A 14,141-nucleotide genomic window follows, 5' to 3' on the forward strand; every position below is an offset into this window, starting at 1 on the left:
ACCAAACATGTTGAAACATTCTCACCTGTACTTCTGTTCTAGTTCATCTTTGGCTTGTAATTCATTGCTGAGCTGTTCTTCTAGCTTGCTTAGTTTTTTCTGAAACTGTGTAAAATGTCAAAAAAGCATGGCCCACGTATAAAAATACTTTCACAGAAAACAAATGCAATTCAATGAAATAAAAAATAAGGGAAAGCGAGGAAAATTACTTCAATCTTCCAGTATATTATTTTAAAACCATCACTAGAAGGTTACATCTTTACAGGGTATTAATTCTGATAATTTTAATACATGGATTTATAGCAACAAAATTTGCTGCATACTGAATTGAATTGAACCATCACAGAATTATGTGCCACAGATTGTGAGTCATTAAATTTATATGGGCAAAAAACATTGTTACCGGCCCTTTGTTGTGCTCTGTAGCCAGAGACTTTCCACTGGAGCAGTTGTTTTTGGATAGCATTTTCTAAATGAAATGAAAAAATAAAAAAGGGGTGTACATGACCAAATTGGACAATATTAGATAGTATGGCTAAACATGTTCAATGACCTCACATAAAGAAGAATTTCTGTCTCATACCTTAGAAGCTAATGAACACTTTGGAAATGCTTTGGTTTGCGTACTAAAATATTTTTAAGAAATAATTGCGAATCCAGTACCCAAATATTAATGAAATAAATTATGAATAATAACTTTTGGATTCATCTCATGACTTCAGGCTTTCAAATGCATTTATTTTCCTCCCTTCCTCCTCTTCCTCTACCCCCCAAACATCGAAATGTAAAAATGTGGTTTTCCAAAACACTTTATAATTGTTACAATTAGAAGATTTCCACAACAGGAACATTGAAAAGGACATCAAAACTGGAGATTTGTTGCTTGAGAAAATACAAATAAAATAAGTTGTCAGAAGTGAAATGCAAAGTTTTACCATCTGCATTTACATACACAACATAAAGCAAACATCATGAATGTGACCATATGTATTTTAAACAGCAGCACCATTTCTATTTAAAAGGTGAAGTCTAAAACTATTCATCTATTCATCAATGACAGGAAGGAAGGGGACTCTCATAAACTTCTGCATTTAAATTTATCTGATCAATACATAATGCATTTCCTTTATGTATTTTTTAAACTTTGAAAAGGAATTGTAAGTTTTAAGAAATGTTAACAACATACTATCTACACTTGAATAATACAAATGTTGAAGTAACATAATGAAGTAAGTATATGAAAATACCATTGCTTTTTTCTGTCATGCAAATTTAAATTCATTTGTCAATCTTCAAAAGCTGGATAAACAAGCTCCATATGCTCCAACTGGAGTATGATTTAAACATTCCTTTATCCCTGCAGGTGACAATTTACTTTTTCAAACTCTGAATAAATCAGTCATGAATCATTAATGCAAGTGTGGGACATTCACAAGAGTAATGCTGTCTGTAGGAAACAGAGCCCCACACACTGGCTTTCCAAACAAATTCTGGATGCAAAAAGAATTTGAGAAAAATCAGTATTCATTTATCTTTATACAACAGTACCTTAACACTTGATTACAACTGTTTCAAAATACAGCTGGTTTACTACTAACAATTTGGTGAATAAACATTAAAGATACTTCACATCCACATAAAATTATGAAGGAATTTTTTTATTCCTATCATAATTCAGATACTATACTTACCTCTTTGCTGTCCTGTAAATAAAAAATATCATTTTTATTGAGGATCATTAAAAGACACAGAGCTCCCAACAAAATAAGTTTTAACACTTATTTTAGACTTTGTCTTTTCTTAACAGACGTAAGAAAATTAGTTAATCATCCCATTAATACTAAGGAAAAAAGGCACTAACCTCATTTTTACTAGATTGCACAGATTCGTTTTCTCTGCAAGACTGAGAAGAGTCACTTAGCAACCTGTCAAAAACAAAAACAAACCCCTCCAGCTCTTATTCAAGTTTTCAACAACTCTGGCAACTTTGCCATTTTAATCAATTCTCTCAAATCTCAATTTGTCCTATGCTGCTTTCAGAATGAAGCTTGTTTCATTTTGGTGTCAGTACATCTTTCTGATTTCAATCGTTCCTTAACAGAATGTTTCCAAAACTACAGCAGCTTGAAATTTTTTAATTAATACAATTATTTCTTGATTATTCAAGATGAATTCTAGAAATTTATTATGCTGTGTAAGGTTTCTTCTAAAATAACTAATAAAAAGTAATTTTATAAAAAAAATTACCAATCTATCAGAAGTTTAACCCTAATTGTTTTTTAAGATAATGTTTAATTTTGTGCACATAAAAATCACTGTTTAATCAGAGTTATTGAAATAATTGAAAGAGTAACAAATTATTTTACTCAAACTTTGTATTTTGTATCTTCACAACTAGACATAAATTAATATAATGCAAGGAATAAATTATGTATTTAGAGTGAAAAAAGAAAGAATATAAGAAAAAATGTGGAGGTATGTTTTTAAAAATGCATATTAAAGTATCACATACAAATTGTCTCTGTAATAGGTAAATCCTATGAAAGGCAGCTGGTTTCCCACGAAGGCTTTGGGGATTGGAAAGGTCTCCACGTCTCCCTTGTCGTCCTCAATGTCATCAAAATTACTGCTATCTATATCACTGCTAAGCTCAGGAACAACAGGAGCAGCAGCTATAAAAAGGGAAAAAAAGATGCATTTCACTCCAAGACTCAGTCACTTGCTATAAACAGGTATCTCTCTAGTGTTAAAAGACTGTATTATAAGTTGTCCTTAAATAACTTGGAGTTAAATATGTATTAACCAGACAGCAGATCTGGAAATATTACTATGAACAATTTTTTCTAGAGCAATCTATTTTTGTATTCATTGCCTAATGCATAGACCATCTAGTATGCAAGACATATCTGCTCAGGTAATCACACTTGAGAATATAACTTTAAATACAATAATAATTTTTAAACTTCTTAGTAAATATATAACTTTAGAAGTTATGACAAGCTTATGAGAACTGACATACTTTGCTTTTTAACCTAAAGCTATCAGGTTCTCAGTATCTTACATGAAAAGCAGTAAAACTGACAAGACCACTGACAAACTACTGTCTTAACTACCAGAAGATTAAAACAAAAATGAAAGAAAACAAAAAAACCCACCTCAAAAAAAAACCAAAAAAAAAAAACAAACGAGAGAAATGGAACCTAACATGCATTCCTTTTAGTTAAAATTCTGAACTTTCCAATTCCATTGTTTAAAATTGAAACTTCTACATTTAAAACATGATAAAGGTGAGATAACTCCAGTAGGAAAAATGCAATTTATTAAACCTTCCTCATATAAGGCTTTATAATACAAGTGATAAATATGTATGTTTGAGCAAGATTTTTGATAGATAGATAGAAATTACTTTGTTTATACAACTGGCAGTTTTTTAAAATTTCTACTATTGTAAATACTGAATAAAATAGAACTTTTAACCTGATTTACTTACTCTCTCGAATGTTGTCCCAGTTCCACTGATCACTTCTGAAGAAAGGGTGATGCTTTATTTCTTCAACCCCATTTCTCCCAAGTCGCACATCCCTAAACAGCAATTAATCCAGAGTCACATTAGGAAAAAATGCTGCTTTTGTTGTTGTTTTTTTTTTTAATTCTCACTTGTTCATAAGCAGCAATGAAACTTTCAGTAAAGATTGTCTGTGTTAACCACACTAATGGTCAAACAAAAACAAAATTTAAAAACCACCAACCACTAATCTGTAGTTTCTTATATAAAATTTACTGATTCTTAGCATGCACTCTTCCCGTGACTGCTAAAATGTCCAGAATCTGGAGTCTGCCACGTGGGGAGTAAAGCAAGAAAGTGAGCACTGCGGCAAAAACTAAGAAAAAACTAAAAACACAAACAAAATCTCAACACCCTTGGGGGAAATAAAACTGCAGAACTTTCGTGTCTGCCAAACCACATGACAGACTGTAAGACGCAAGTGAAGGAAGGTCTGACTTGCTGCACAGAACAGTTATTCAAAGCTGGACTAAAATAAATATTCTAAGAATTCCATCCTCTGCCCTACAACTAACCCTGACACGTCTCTTGCTGATATTTGCCGTGAAGTAAATCTTAAGTGCAACAAGAAACTTTTAGTTTGAACAGAGGAGTCTCTCTTGAAACTACGTACAAGAACAGGACATAAAAACAATGCATGGAAAAGAAGCCATAAATCACAGGGTCAATGTTTAGTCCTCCTTTAAGTGCTTCAGCAGCGATCACGCAGCATCTGTTTCAAATAAATTGCTCGAGCCCTGAGTTAAATATAAACAGGAAGAGGGACACACGTAGTAGAAGTCCACCTTACTACATTTACACTATTAAATTCTAATCATATTTCTTTCTACCCTTCAGTTACTAAGGGTGAAAAATGCTGTTAAATACAGCACATCCTTCCTGACCAACCACAGGCTTGCTCAGCAGAGCAAACAATCTCTCTTCGAATGCAAAACCCATTATAAGGTGCTTTGTTTTCCTAATTCTTCCTTCTACAGCTGCCGGATGCCCTGCTCCGGCCAAGTTCAGGTGATCACAGGAAAGCATAAGAAGACATCATCGATCCAGAGTTAACTGTGGACCTACACTGCTGTTCTTTTAAATCAGTGAAATTGAAGATTATCTCTGCTTTCTGAAAGTAAACAAAATGTAAGTGTTCAGGTCAAGAACGAGCTTACACAGCTCAATTCAAATAATTGGCTTAGTTCCATCAAGGGAAACTTCTAGGATTTTTTTTTTGGTAGCCAAAACAATAACCTTGCAGGTTTGTTATTAACCTTATTAATTGATACCAATTAATGGAACAAAGCAAAAGAAAAAAAAATTCAGTAAATACAAGCTTACTTTCAGAAAAGTATTTACTTCCACTTTTTTTAAGTAACACCCACACAGACATTGAGCAAAACAATTTTGTCCCTGCCTTGGAGGTTACAAATTACTTTCAGCCTTACAAGTTTGTTACTGCAATTGGAAGGATTTGTTCAGCACCAACTATGTTGTTAACAAGAGCTGTCAAAATTGCTCATAGAAATAAAATACAATACCTGGAAAAAACACCTCAAAAGAAAAACTAGGGAACAGGAGGTTTGGCAGTAGAGATTTGAACAGAGATCAGGAGAAGTATAAGAAGGAATTAATTTTTACAATGTACCAATAAAAATTTTTTACAATGTACCAAAATAAAAAACAGTGCCAGAACAGTATGTGCACTTACCTATCAGTTAAAAAGGCACAGATAAGGTTCTTTGCATGCTTAGAGATTTCCACATCATCAGGGAAATGCAATGAGTTCTTATGATCCATAATTTTACTATATGTTCCTACTAGCGAGTCTGCATAAAAAGGAGTATCACCTGAAAATAAAATAGTAAACTGGCTGTGATTTTACATCATGTTTAAGTTATTTGAGTTGAATAAGACAGAAGAGATAATGAAAAGTCTACAAGCAGTTTACCTAGCAGAGGCTTTTATTAAGAAAAAGAAAAAAAATGGACATGCAGTGGACAAATAATGTATACTGCTAAAAATACTCCTTCCCTAAAATGTGTTAGAAACTACACCATTTTCCATCCTGTCTATCCCTACCAAAATTTTGCTTGGTGAATTACATCTTTTGATCTGCCTTAAAGCTCTCGAAATATATTTTCTAATTTACATAATGGCCGACACCCATATGAATCAATCTTTAAACATTCCAAGGGTAAAATGGACCAAAACTCATAAAAGACTTGCTCATGCACATTTGTTGGAAGGAATCCACCAAAACTCTCTGAAGACGATTTCAGAGGCACACAGGTCTATCCCTCCCTAAGGCATATCAGCTCTGAGCATGAGCCTTCCCAGTGTGTTACCACACTGTTAAACCCATATTAATAAATCTTGCTGACTGACAAATTACATCAGCTTGAATGCCCATATTAACATGGCAGGTGGCTTTAAAAATAATAGACTTTTCTCACCCAGAGGTTTCCAGCCTAGGCTGTAGTTTAAGATATTTGCAAAGGAACTAGACCTAAGAACGGTAAAACAGGGGCAAGTGAAAAGAATAGGCTGTGATAGAGGCAACTGACAGTCAAATAAACTGGCAACTGGCAACTGGAAATTCTTAACATACAAATGGTTTGGGTCTGTAATCAAGAAGCTGCAACTTTCACAGGAATCCTTTCTCCCAGCTAATCCATAGAGAAGGTGAACAATCAGTCATGTGAGCTAGGCTATTTCCTCAGTTCTGGTGTGCTGCATGCAGGCAGGAATCACCCAGCATCGCAGGCTGCAGCCTTCCAACAAGGAACTGAGCATCTCAAAAGCCATAAAAAGAAAAAATGTACAAACAAACCATTGGACAAAACCACTCTGCTTTTGAAAGAACAATCCTAACTTCTGTCTCTTTCTGTCATTTTATAGAAAAATAAGAAAGTAGTACACACCAGCTTGAACTTAACTTCTGGACATTTAGTAAATTTATTAGGTTGCCATACCAGTGCATTGCAGATGGGAATCACTGATATTTGCTGCTGCGTCCCTCTTTCCCAACATTCCTCTTCTATCTTGGAAACAGCTTTGATTTTCACAACACCTCAAAACTATCTTAAGTCACTGAACTAAAGTTAGGATTCATCCTGTGACCAACATTTTATGGTTTAGTTAAGCACACAATAAAATTTTCATTTTCATAATAAATTACCGTTTTCATTAGGTCTGCGGCCTTATCAAAACCAGAATAACAAAATGGCTTCTGTGCTTTCTGTGAAGTGCAAAGTTTTAGAAGACCATAGCCAGAATCTGATACATAAGCACAGAAAAAAATAGATACTTTCTACCAATATGTGGGGAATGGAGAAATTCAGTAATATTTTCCTCCTAGATACAAGGCGGGATAAAAAGAGGCTCTGAAATGCTGAGAAAACATTCTGGACAGCTATGCCCAATATTTTAAGAACTAAATAATTTTATTTACTTCTAAAATTGTTCATGAGAGACTATTAAATATAAACCACACATTCTTAAAGTCAACATGCTGTAATTCTGAAAGAATTGGAAATAGTAATAGCATCATATGTTCAAGTGCATTTCCTGTCTCAGCATACCAAAAACATCAAATCTGCAGTATTCCCAGAAAATGCTGATTTTTAATAATTGTATGCTCAATTCATCGTTCCATAATCAGCATTTTGCTACCAGACTATCATAGTGATCCTTGCTATATTTTAAGATGCAGATGACTCATCTCCTGAACAGATTATATTCTATATTCGTTGCCATAGCAGTCCAGTGTATTTTACTAGAACATCTTGACTCAAGCACAAAAGAAAGAATTGTGTCATACTTCCACACTTTGACCTAATACAAGACACTGATGTGCTATGGAAAAGGAGGAGAAAAGAAACAAACAGGCCTGCCCTTGCCATTCCTCTCATCTCCTGTGTCTCTGCAAACTCAATCCTGCCTGCGGTGGCACAAATGTGGTGAGGTAGCTGACCCCAGTTAAAACTATTCTAAGAATTAGTTTTAAGCTGAACCGAGTCAGGGAACTCATCACTGAGCAAGCATGCAAACAGCTGTCACAGCACCAGAGTGACAGAGAGCAAAGAGAACAGCAATGAGCCACAGCATCAGCCAGAAGCTGTCAGTGAGGTACGAGCAGCCTCCATGCACCAAAATGCAGCTCAAGGCACAGGGAAGACTCAAATATAGTCTCATTAGCAGAAGAAATCATTACTTACCAACTAACATCTCAAAAAGGAAAACCCCTACAGACCACCAGTCACATTCCCGTCCATAGTAGCCATCACCCCCCTGCGATTTCAGGACTTCGGGCGAGATGTAGTCGGGAGTCCCCACGGCTGTGTCGCAGCGCACCATTCCTGTCTGGGCAACAGCAACAACACAAACAGCTCAGCTCAAGGGCCTTCTGAGCACCTCTCTAAGCAATTCATCTGTCAGCAGGACGGAAAACCATCAAAAATATAGCCTAAAATACTTGATTTGAGGAGTGTGTTTTAAAGACTAATTATAATTCAGGAAGCAATATGGATTGAAACGACATTTCTTGGTAATGTGCTTACCCCTGCCTACTCCGTAGTGATTTCTCTTGACTTCATCTTCTCAAAATTCACCAATTTAATTATTTTTACCATTGGTTTTAATATGAAGGTACACAGTGTATCAGACTGCTCCTTTTCTCATTGAATTCAGGGACAAATTTTAGAATAAGTTGGACAAGTTATGAATTCTAGGCCTTACAAAGCAGATACATAACAATTTTGTCTAATTCAGCCAATAAACCAAATTATAGGTAAATTTTTATATGTGCTTTTTCTTTTTATATAGAAAGAAGATTAAAAGGAGAAGCTATTTTTAAAGAACAGCAAAGCTTTATTTTTTTATTAACATATTACCACAATTTCATGGATACATTTCATGTATCCATGAAATGATTCCTCATACTGTGCTTCACACTGAGAAACCAAAAATGTAGGGACTGAGTGATGCAGAAGCATCAATCAGCTCTGCCATCATTCCGAATCAGCTATAAGTCTTGTTTCCTTTAATGGAATTCACTGAATTCACTCCTGAGACCAGATGGATGAACGAAATTAAATCCTGGATGAAGTTAGAAGTACCAAAAATACACTCATCTTTTATCCTGTTTCCTAATCCGAAGTTTTATCTAACTATTTTACAAAAGTTTTTTGTGCATTTTGCCATCAGCATGAATGGCAATATATATTAATTTTGAATATTAACACAAAATATTAGTATCAGCAACTAAGTTCAAAATATATATTTAAATAAAATAAGAGAACCATTTGAATTTGCAATTGTACTGATACACAAAATTTAGACACCACATTACAATATTCTTTCTCATACACAATATGAACTGTGAAAAGCTTTTATTTCTGTACTAAAACAGAATCCAGAAAGTCATTAACCAGTAGGCAAAAACGAAAGGGATGACTACATACTATAAAGACCTATAGAATACTTCAAATATCCTCCTGGCAAATGCCTATCTTCTATGACTCCATGCTAAAACTGAAACCTTAAGAAAATTTAACTTCTCACTTCCAGAATGAAGAGCAGGTAAACTTTTGCATTCTATTTTGGTTGAGATAGCACATAGCTTATTCATACTGGGATAAGAAAATGAACTTAGCTCTTTCCAGAAGATCTATTGCATTCATTGGACAAAGAAAAATTCAGGCAAACACATTTTAACACTGCAAAATAAACTAAAGCTCAAAGACTACAGGAATCTAAAGCTGAGAGGGTTTGAAAATGGATCTAACACAGGGCAAGGAACCACTATTTGAATATCCTGCTTGTCACAGCACTCTGTGCACTAACCTGTATGACTTCTCTGAAGCTTAAGTCTCTCTTTGCTTTGAGCACAGAAGGAATTGCTCTAGGGTTATGTGGTTCTACTCATCCAGCAGGACTGTGGCAACTTAATGAGGCTCCAACACTGGTGTATGTCTATCTCTTCCTTATCCAAACACAAAATTACAACAGGGGAAAGTCTGAATTTTTGCTCAGTCAAGTCTGGTTGAAACCACCTGAATCCCTCCCTGGGTAAGGAGATTCTTTAAAAACAAAGTCACCACAACAGTTCTGAAGTCTGAGTTCTCTGAAGTCTGCAGCTTCAGTCACAGCCTTTCCACTTTGACACCAAAGCACTTAATAACACCCTATTTCTCATCCCTCTATAACTAATACACCAAAGCAAGAATACTTTTTAATATGTTACACATGTTGATATTTTCTGAGGTCTTAAACAAACAAAGTAAAGGCTGTGCCAAAACCCAGCCAGACCTACACCAGTCTGATGGCTGCTACACAGCAAAAAAGGAAGTATTTTCAAAAATGTTAGAGATGCTAAAAAACTCCATGTAGTAACACTTTAAGTTTTCAGGCAAGATGGCAAAGAATTGAACAGTAGAACAAAAAAATTAAAAATACTTCTACAGTAGTAGAAGCCTTTGCACGTTAACAACCAGGCTCAATGGGCCATAGCTCTCTGAAGCACATGAAGATGATTCTTATTCCCCAGAAAACTCTCTACCTTCTGTCTCAGGAACTGACCTAGAAATGCATTTATAGATCACAGAACAGCCTGGCTTGGAAGGGACCTGAAAGATCCACTGACTCAACCAGTCATGGGAAAAGGAGCTGATAAAAGATTATCTAGCACCCTGTGGGACTGCATTACAAAATGGGGATTCTACCAAGATCCTCAGGAGGTTGGCCCATTATCACCCGAATATGAAATTCTCAGATTTCTGTTCTGCTCATTTACACACCTCTTCTTTCAAAGAACTTGGGTGTTGTTCTGTATGTATTTTTAAGTACTGGATACCTTTAATACCACAGTCAGACTGTGATCTCTGCCATCAAAGTTGAGTAAACAGGGACATGCTCTCTGTCCAATGCAGAGCACCTTGGCAGTCCCTGCATTCTGAAGAGATTTAAATGATGCTGTTTTCTCTGGGCAATGTGTTATTCCTGTGTTTCAAACACCAAGTCTCTATGCCTGAGTAGCATACTTACTATAACAGTTGTCATTCAAAGCTTCCTGTCAGGAGTCTCAGGCCAGTGTTTTACCTGAAACTTTTGTCATCACCTCAAAAGATCATGGGGGACCTTGGAACTCATCTCCTGCAGATATGTCAGAAATGTACAGTGCACAATCTTAAAAAATAGGCTGTCCAGGAAACACAGCAATGTTCTTGCAGCTCCTGACAACTTGGGAGATGAGAGTGTTGTGTTTCCCAGCATCATTCCACATTATTGTATTGCTGAAGACAAAGCAATTCAGGTTTTATCTTCAAGAGGATCTCCATCAAACCTGAAGGACTTGCTGTCTTGAACCAAGGCTGACAATCAGGCTTTCACTCCCTCAGGAAGTTCCTTCCAGTAAACAAGAGCTGGAGGGTGTTTGTGTGGAAACATGAGGACCACACACATCAGGTGTTAACAGCAGACAATGCACCGAGGCAGGAAGGATCCAGCAGAGTCCTCTTCACTGGACAAGCTTCAGTGAGAAAGAAGCTGAGTTCCAAAAAGAGGAAAACGCTGCTTCTTTCAGCTGAACTGCCCGGGCTGAGGCAATAATCCCAAGTGGCAAACATCCCTTCTTTTAGTCACATCTTTTTCAACAGATATCCTCTGAATCTGTGCTCAGCTGTGAAAGCTCAGTTAGCAGAGTGCTGTGCATGGAAACACTGGGAGCTCCTGGCCCTGCGATACCTACCAAAGGCTGCTGCTGTTTCATCTCTTACACAACACCTGAGGATTAGAAAGACTGGTGAACCCTGCCCTGGTCTACCTCATATACCTAAACACCAGAAAAGGGAACCATGAATCCTACTAAATTTTTGAGTCTATGCCATTCTTTATTCAACAACAGAAATACTCACTTTGCTGCAGATTTTAAATCAGACAACTGATTTCAAATAGCCAAGACAAACAATGAAAAACAACACCACAAACCCCCAATTATCACAACTGAGTTACAAAAACAGAACAGTCCCTTTTATGCTGGGAAAGATCACTAAAACACTTAGCAACTATTTTCACAAAATGATAAGGAGAAACTCTGCTGCTAGTGTCTGTGCTGGCCTGGCCGGGCTGACTTAAGCAAACACTGAACACAATTCCACAGCAAAGGTCAGAAAAATCCCTCAACAAATTGCAGCAAAATTTTCCTGGGTTTTCAACAGCATAAGGAAGATGCTAATGCTCACAACTGCTAAAAGAGATCCAAATCCAAAAAATAAATAAGTATTGGGTAAGTATTTTTTACAAATCAGTCTGCCAACACCAATATTATATTTACACAGCTGGGATGTGTTCATGTTTTGTAAGAAGTAGCATGAGATTTGGAGACAATCCAGAACCTCTCAACTTCTAAAAGCTTCCGTAGAAAGCTTCTCAAACTTCTAAAGCTTCCTGTACAAAAAATTTTTGCCATTCCACCGACTGTGAGAAACACAAAGAACTTAAAATGCAATCCATTAAAAAATTAACTTCTCTAGGAGATCACTGGTCCATTGATGATGTCTGGTCTAAAGTGGAGCTCACTGTAACTTTATGAGGAACACAGATGCATTTGTCACATTTATAGTACCATCATAAAAGGTATAGGTCCACCATTTCTGGGGCCCCTAAAATAGCATAGAGGATCACCTTTTTTTGGTAGATTTATATTGTGAGCTTTTTTGTTGTCGTGTCCAACAAACAACAGATTCTTTTAAGACATTACAATCTGAATTAAGAGACCAAGTACTACTTTTGATTTTTTTCAGTTTAAGTAAATGCTGTCCTCTAAAATACAGGAAAGTAAATTTAAAAAAATGGAGGTACATATTATCTCTGCCTTAAGACTAACAACTACAACATCACCAAAACTGAATAGACTGAACTTCAATAAATAGCTGCAGTTAGACAATAATGAAATTAATATATTTTCATGTGAAAAAAACCCACCCTGAACAGACACAGTACTTCTGGATACTGCTGAAGAGACATTAACTTAATGACGCAAATGCAAATTCAGTAGATAGCAGAAATTATATCAAGCACTGCCTAAACAATACAGAAAAAATCCCAAAACATAAAAGTAAGTAAGCTTAAAAGGATTACCCTTGCCAACACTACTACAGAAACTATCGAAGACCAGGTAAATCATAACACACATTCATATACATTTTTTTTGTATATGTTATAATCTTACAGTTTTTCATAGGAAGAACAGTTATATTTTTTCATAGGAAGAGTATATTCTGTAAATTACAGCACAACACTGTCTGTCAGGCAAGAGTGTAAACTACAAAAGGTCATTTTACTTTCAAGTTTTTTAATAACATAAAGTACCCTGTTAAAAATATTCTTATACAAACTCATTAGAAAACTGTGTTTGGCTGGACAATTAAATCATTTTAATTGACATCATGGCATCCTGATAAATAACTAACAGATTTTGATCAATATATCACATATCACTGCTGCTGTACTGTGACCTCATTTGAATGACCACTAGAGGATGCTATGAGAACAATTAGATACAGGAAAAACACACATGGAATCTATCTTGCCTATAAAATAATTTCATTTACAAAAAAATGTCAGCTTATGAACTGTTCCAAGATTATTAATGTTGAAACTAAGAGTTATCTTAGAGCTTTTCAAACATTTGGCAAAATAAAAAAAGTACCTTAAAAATTCATAAAGGCACATGCTTTCAAAAATAGCAAAGAGTAAGTTTACATCCTTCTTCCGTGTGAGAGAACAGTTTATAACAGAAAAGGTTACACTATTTAAAGTACTCTTGTATTTAAAAATAGGAAACAAGAATCAGCTTTCTAACCAAGTAGATTATTAGATGAATATTCCTTTGGGTATTACACTTCATATGAAAATAACCTCAGATGTAGATGTAAGTTAGAACTACAGTTTAATAGATAATAGGTAATAGATAGATAATTTAAATAGATAATTTAATAGGTAAATTATTCAGTTGCATACTTACTTCATCCATTTTCATGCAAGTGCCAAAATCTGCCAGCTTCAGATGCCCATACTTATCTAAAAGCATATTGTCAGGCTTTACATCTCTGTGTATCAAGCCCATGGAGTGAATTGCATCAAGAGCAAGAACAACTTCAGCTGTGTAGAACTTGGCCCATTTCTCAGGCACATCATAATTGCTCATAAGGTTTACAAGATCTCCGCCTGGCATGTATTCCATTACCATGTACAAATACTTGTCATCTTGAAAGGCACAAAATAGCTGCAACATTAGAAAAAAGGAAAGAAAAAAATGCAATTACTTTTCAGACAGCTAGGGAAAGGAATAAAGCCCTTTATCTTGAAGTTTCATTGAACCTGAGAATACATTTTCAAGATTACTTTCAATATGCATAAAATATACATTTTTCTATTAATTATTAGAGTACTTTGAAATTTACTGAACTTCAGAAGCCCCTCATTATAATTTTTGAGAAAGTAAAAAATATTTCCTGATTATTTTAATACTATAGGCATCTATCTATCTATCTATCTATCTATCTATCTATCTATCTATCTATCTATCTAT

The 14,141-nt window shown here is 35.4% G+C and overlaps 1 protein-coding gene across 2 annotated transcripts in view; it reads right to left on the reverse strand.

The window, feature by feature from the left end:
* Positions 1–14,141, reverse strand: part of ROCK2 (Rho associated coiled-coil containing protein kinase 2) — a 104,937-nt gene that overhangs the window by 30,696 nt on the left and 60,100 nt on the right. For both annotated transcript variants that reach the window (XM_059842881.1, XM_059842882.1), the window contains exons 5-11: positions 13,575–13,835; positions 7,768–7,912; positions 5,259–5,397; positions 3,491–3,582; positions 2,513–2,672; positions 1,862–1,925; positions 26–105 (exon numbers count right to left, since the gene is read on the reverse strand). In XM_059842881.1, the coding sequence (XP_059698864.1) occupies positions 26–105; positions 1,862–1,925; positions 2,513–2,672; positions 3,491–3,582; positions 5,259–5,397; positions 7,768–7,912; positions 13,575–13,835 (941 nt within the window). The remainder of the gene's footprint in view (positions 1–25; positions 106–1,861; positions 1,926–2,512; positions 2,673–3,490; positions 3,583–5,258; positions 5,398–7,767; positions 7,913–13,574; positions 13,836–14,141) is intronic.

The sequence above is a fragment of the Haemorhous mexicanus genome, chromosome 3 (genome assembly GCF_027477595.1).
Source record: "Haemorhous mexicanus isolate bHaeMex1 chromosome 3, bHaeMex1.pri, whole genome shotgun sequence".
NCBI lineage: Eukaryota > Metazoa > Chordata > Aves > Passeriformes > Fringillidae > Haemorhous > Haemorhous mexicanus.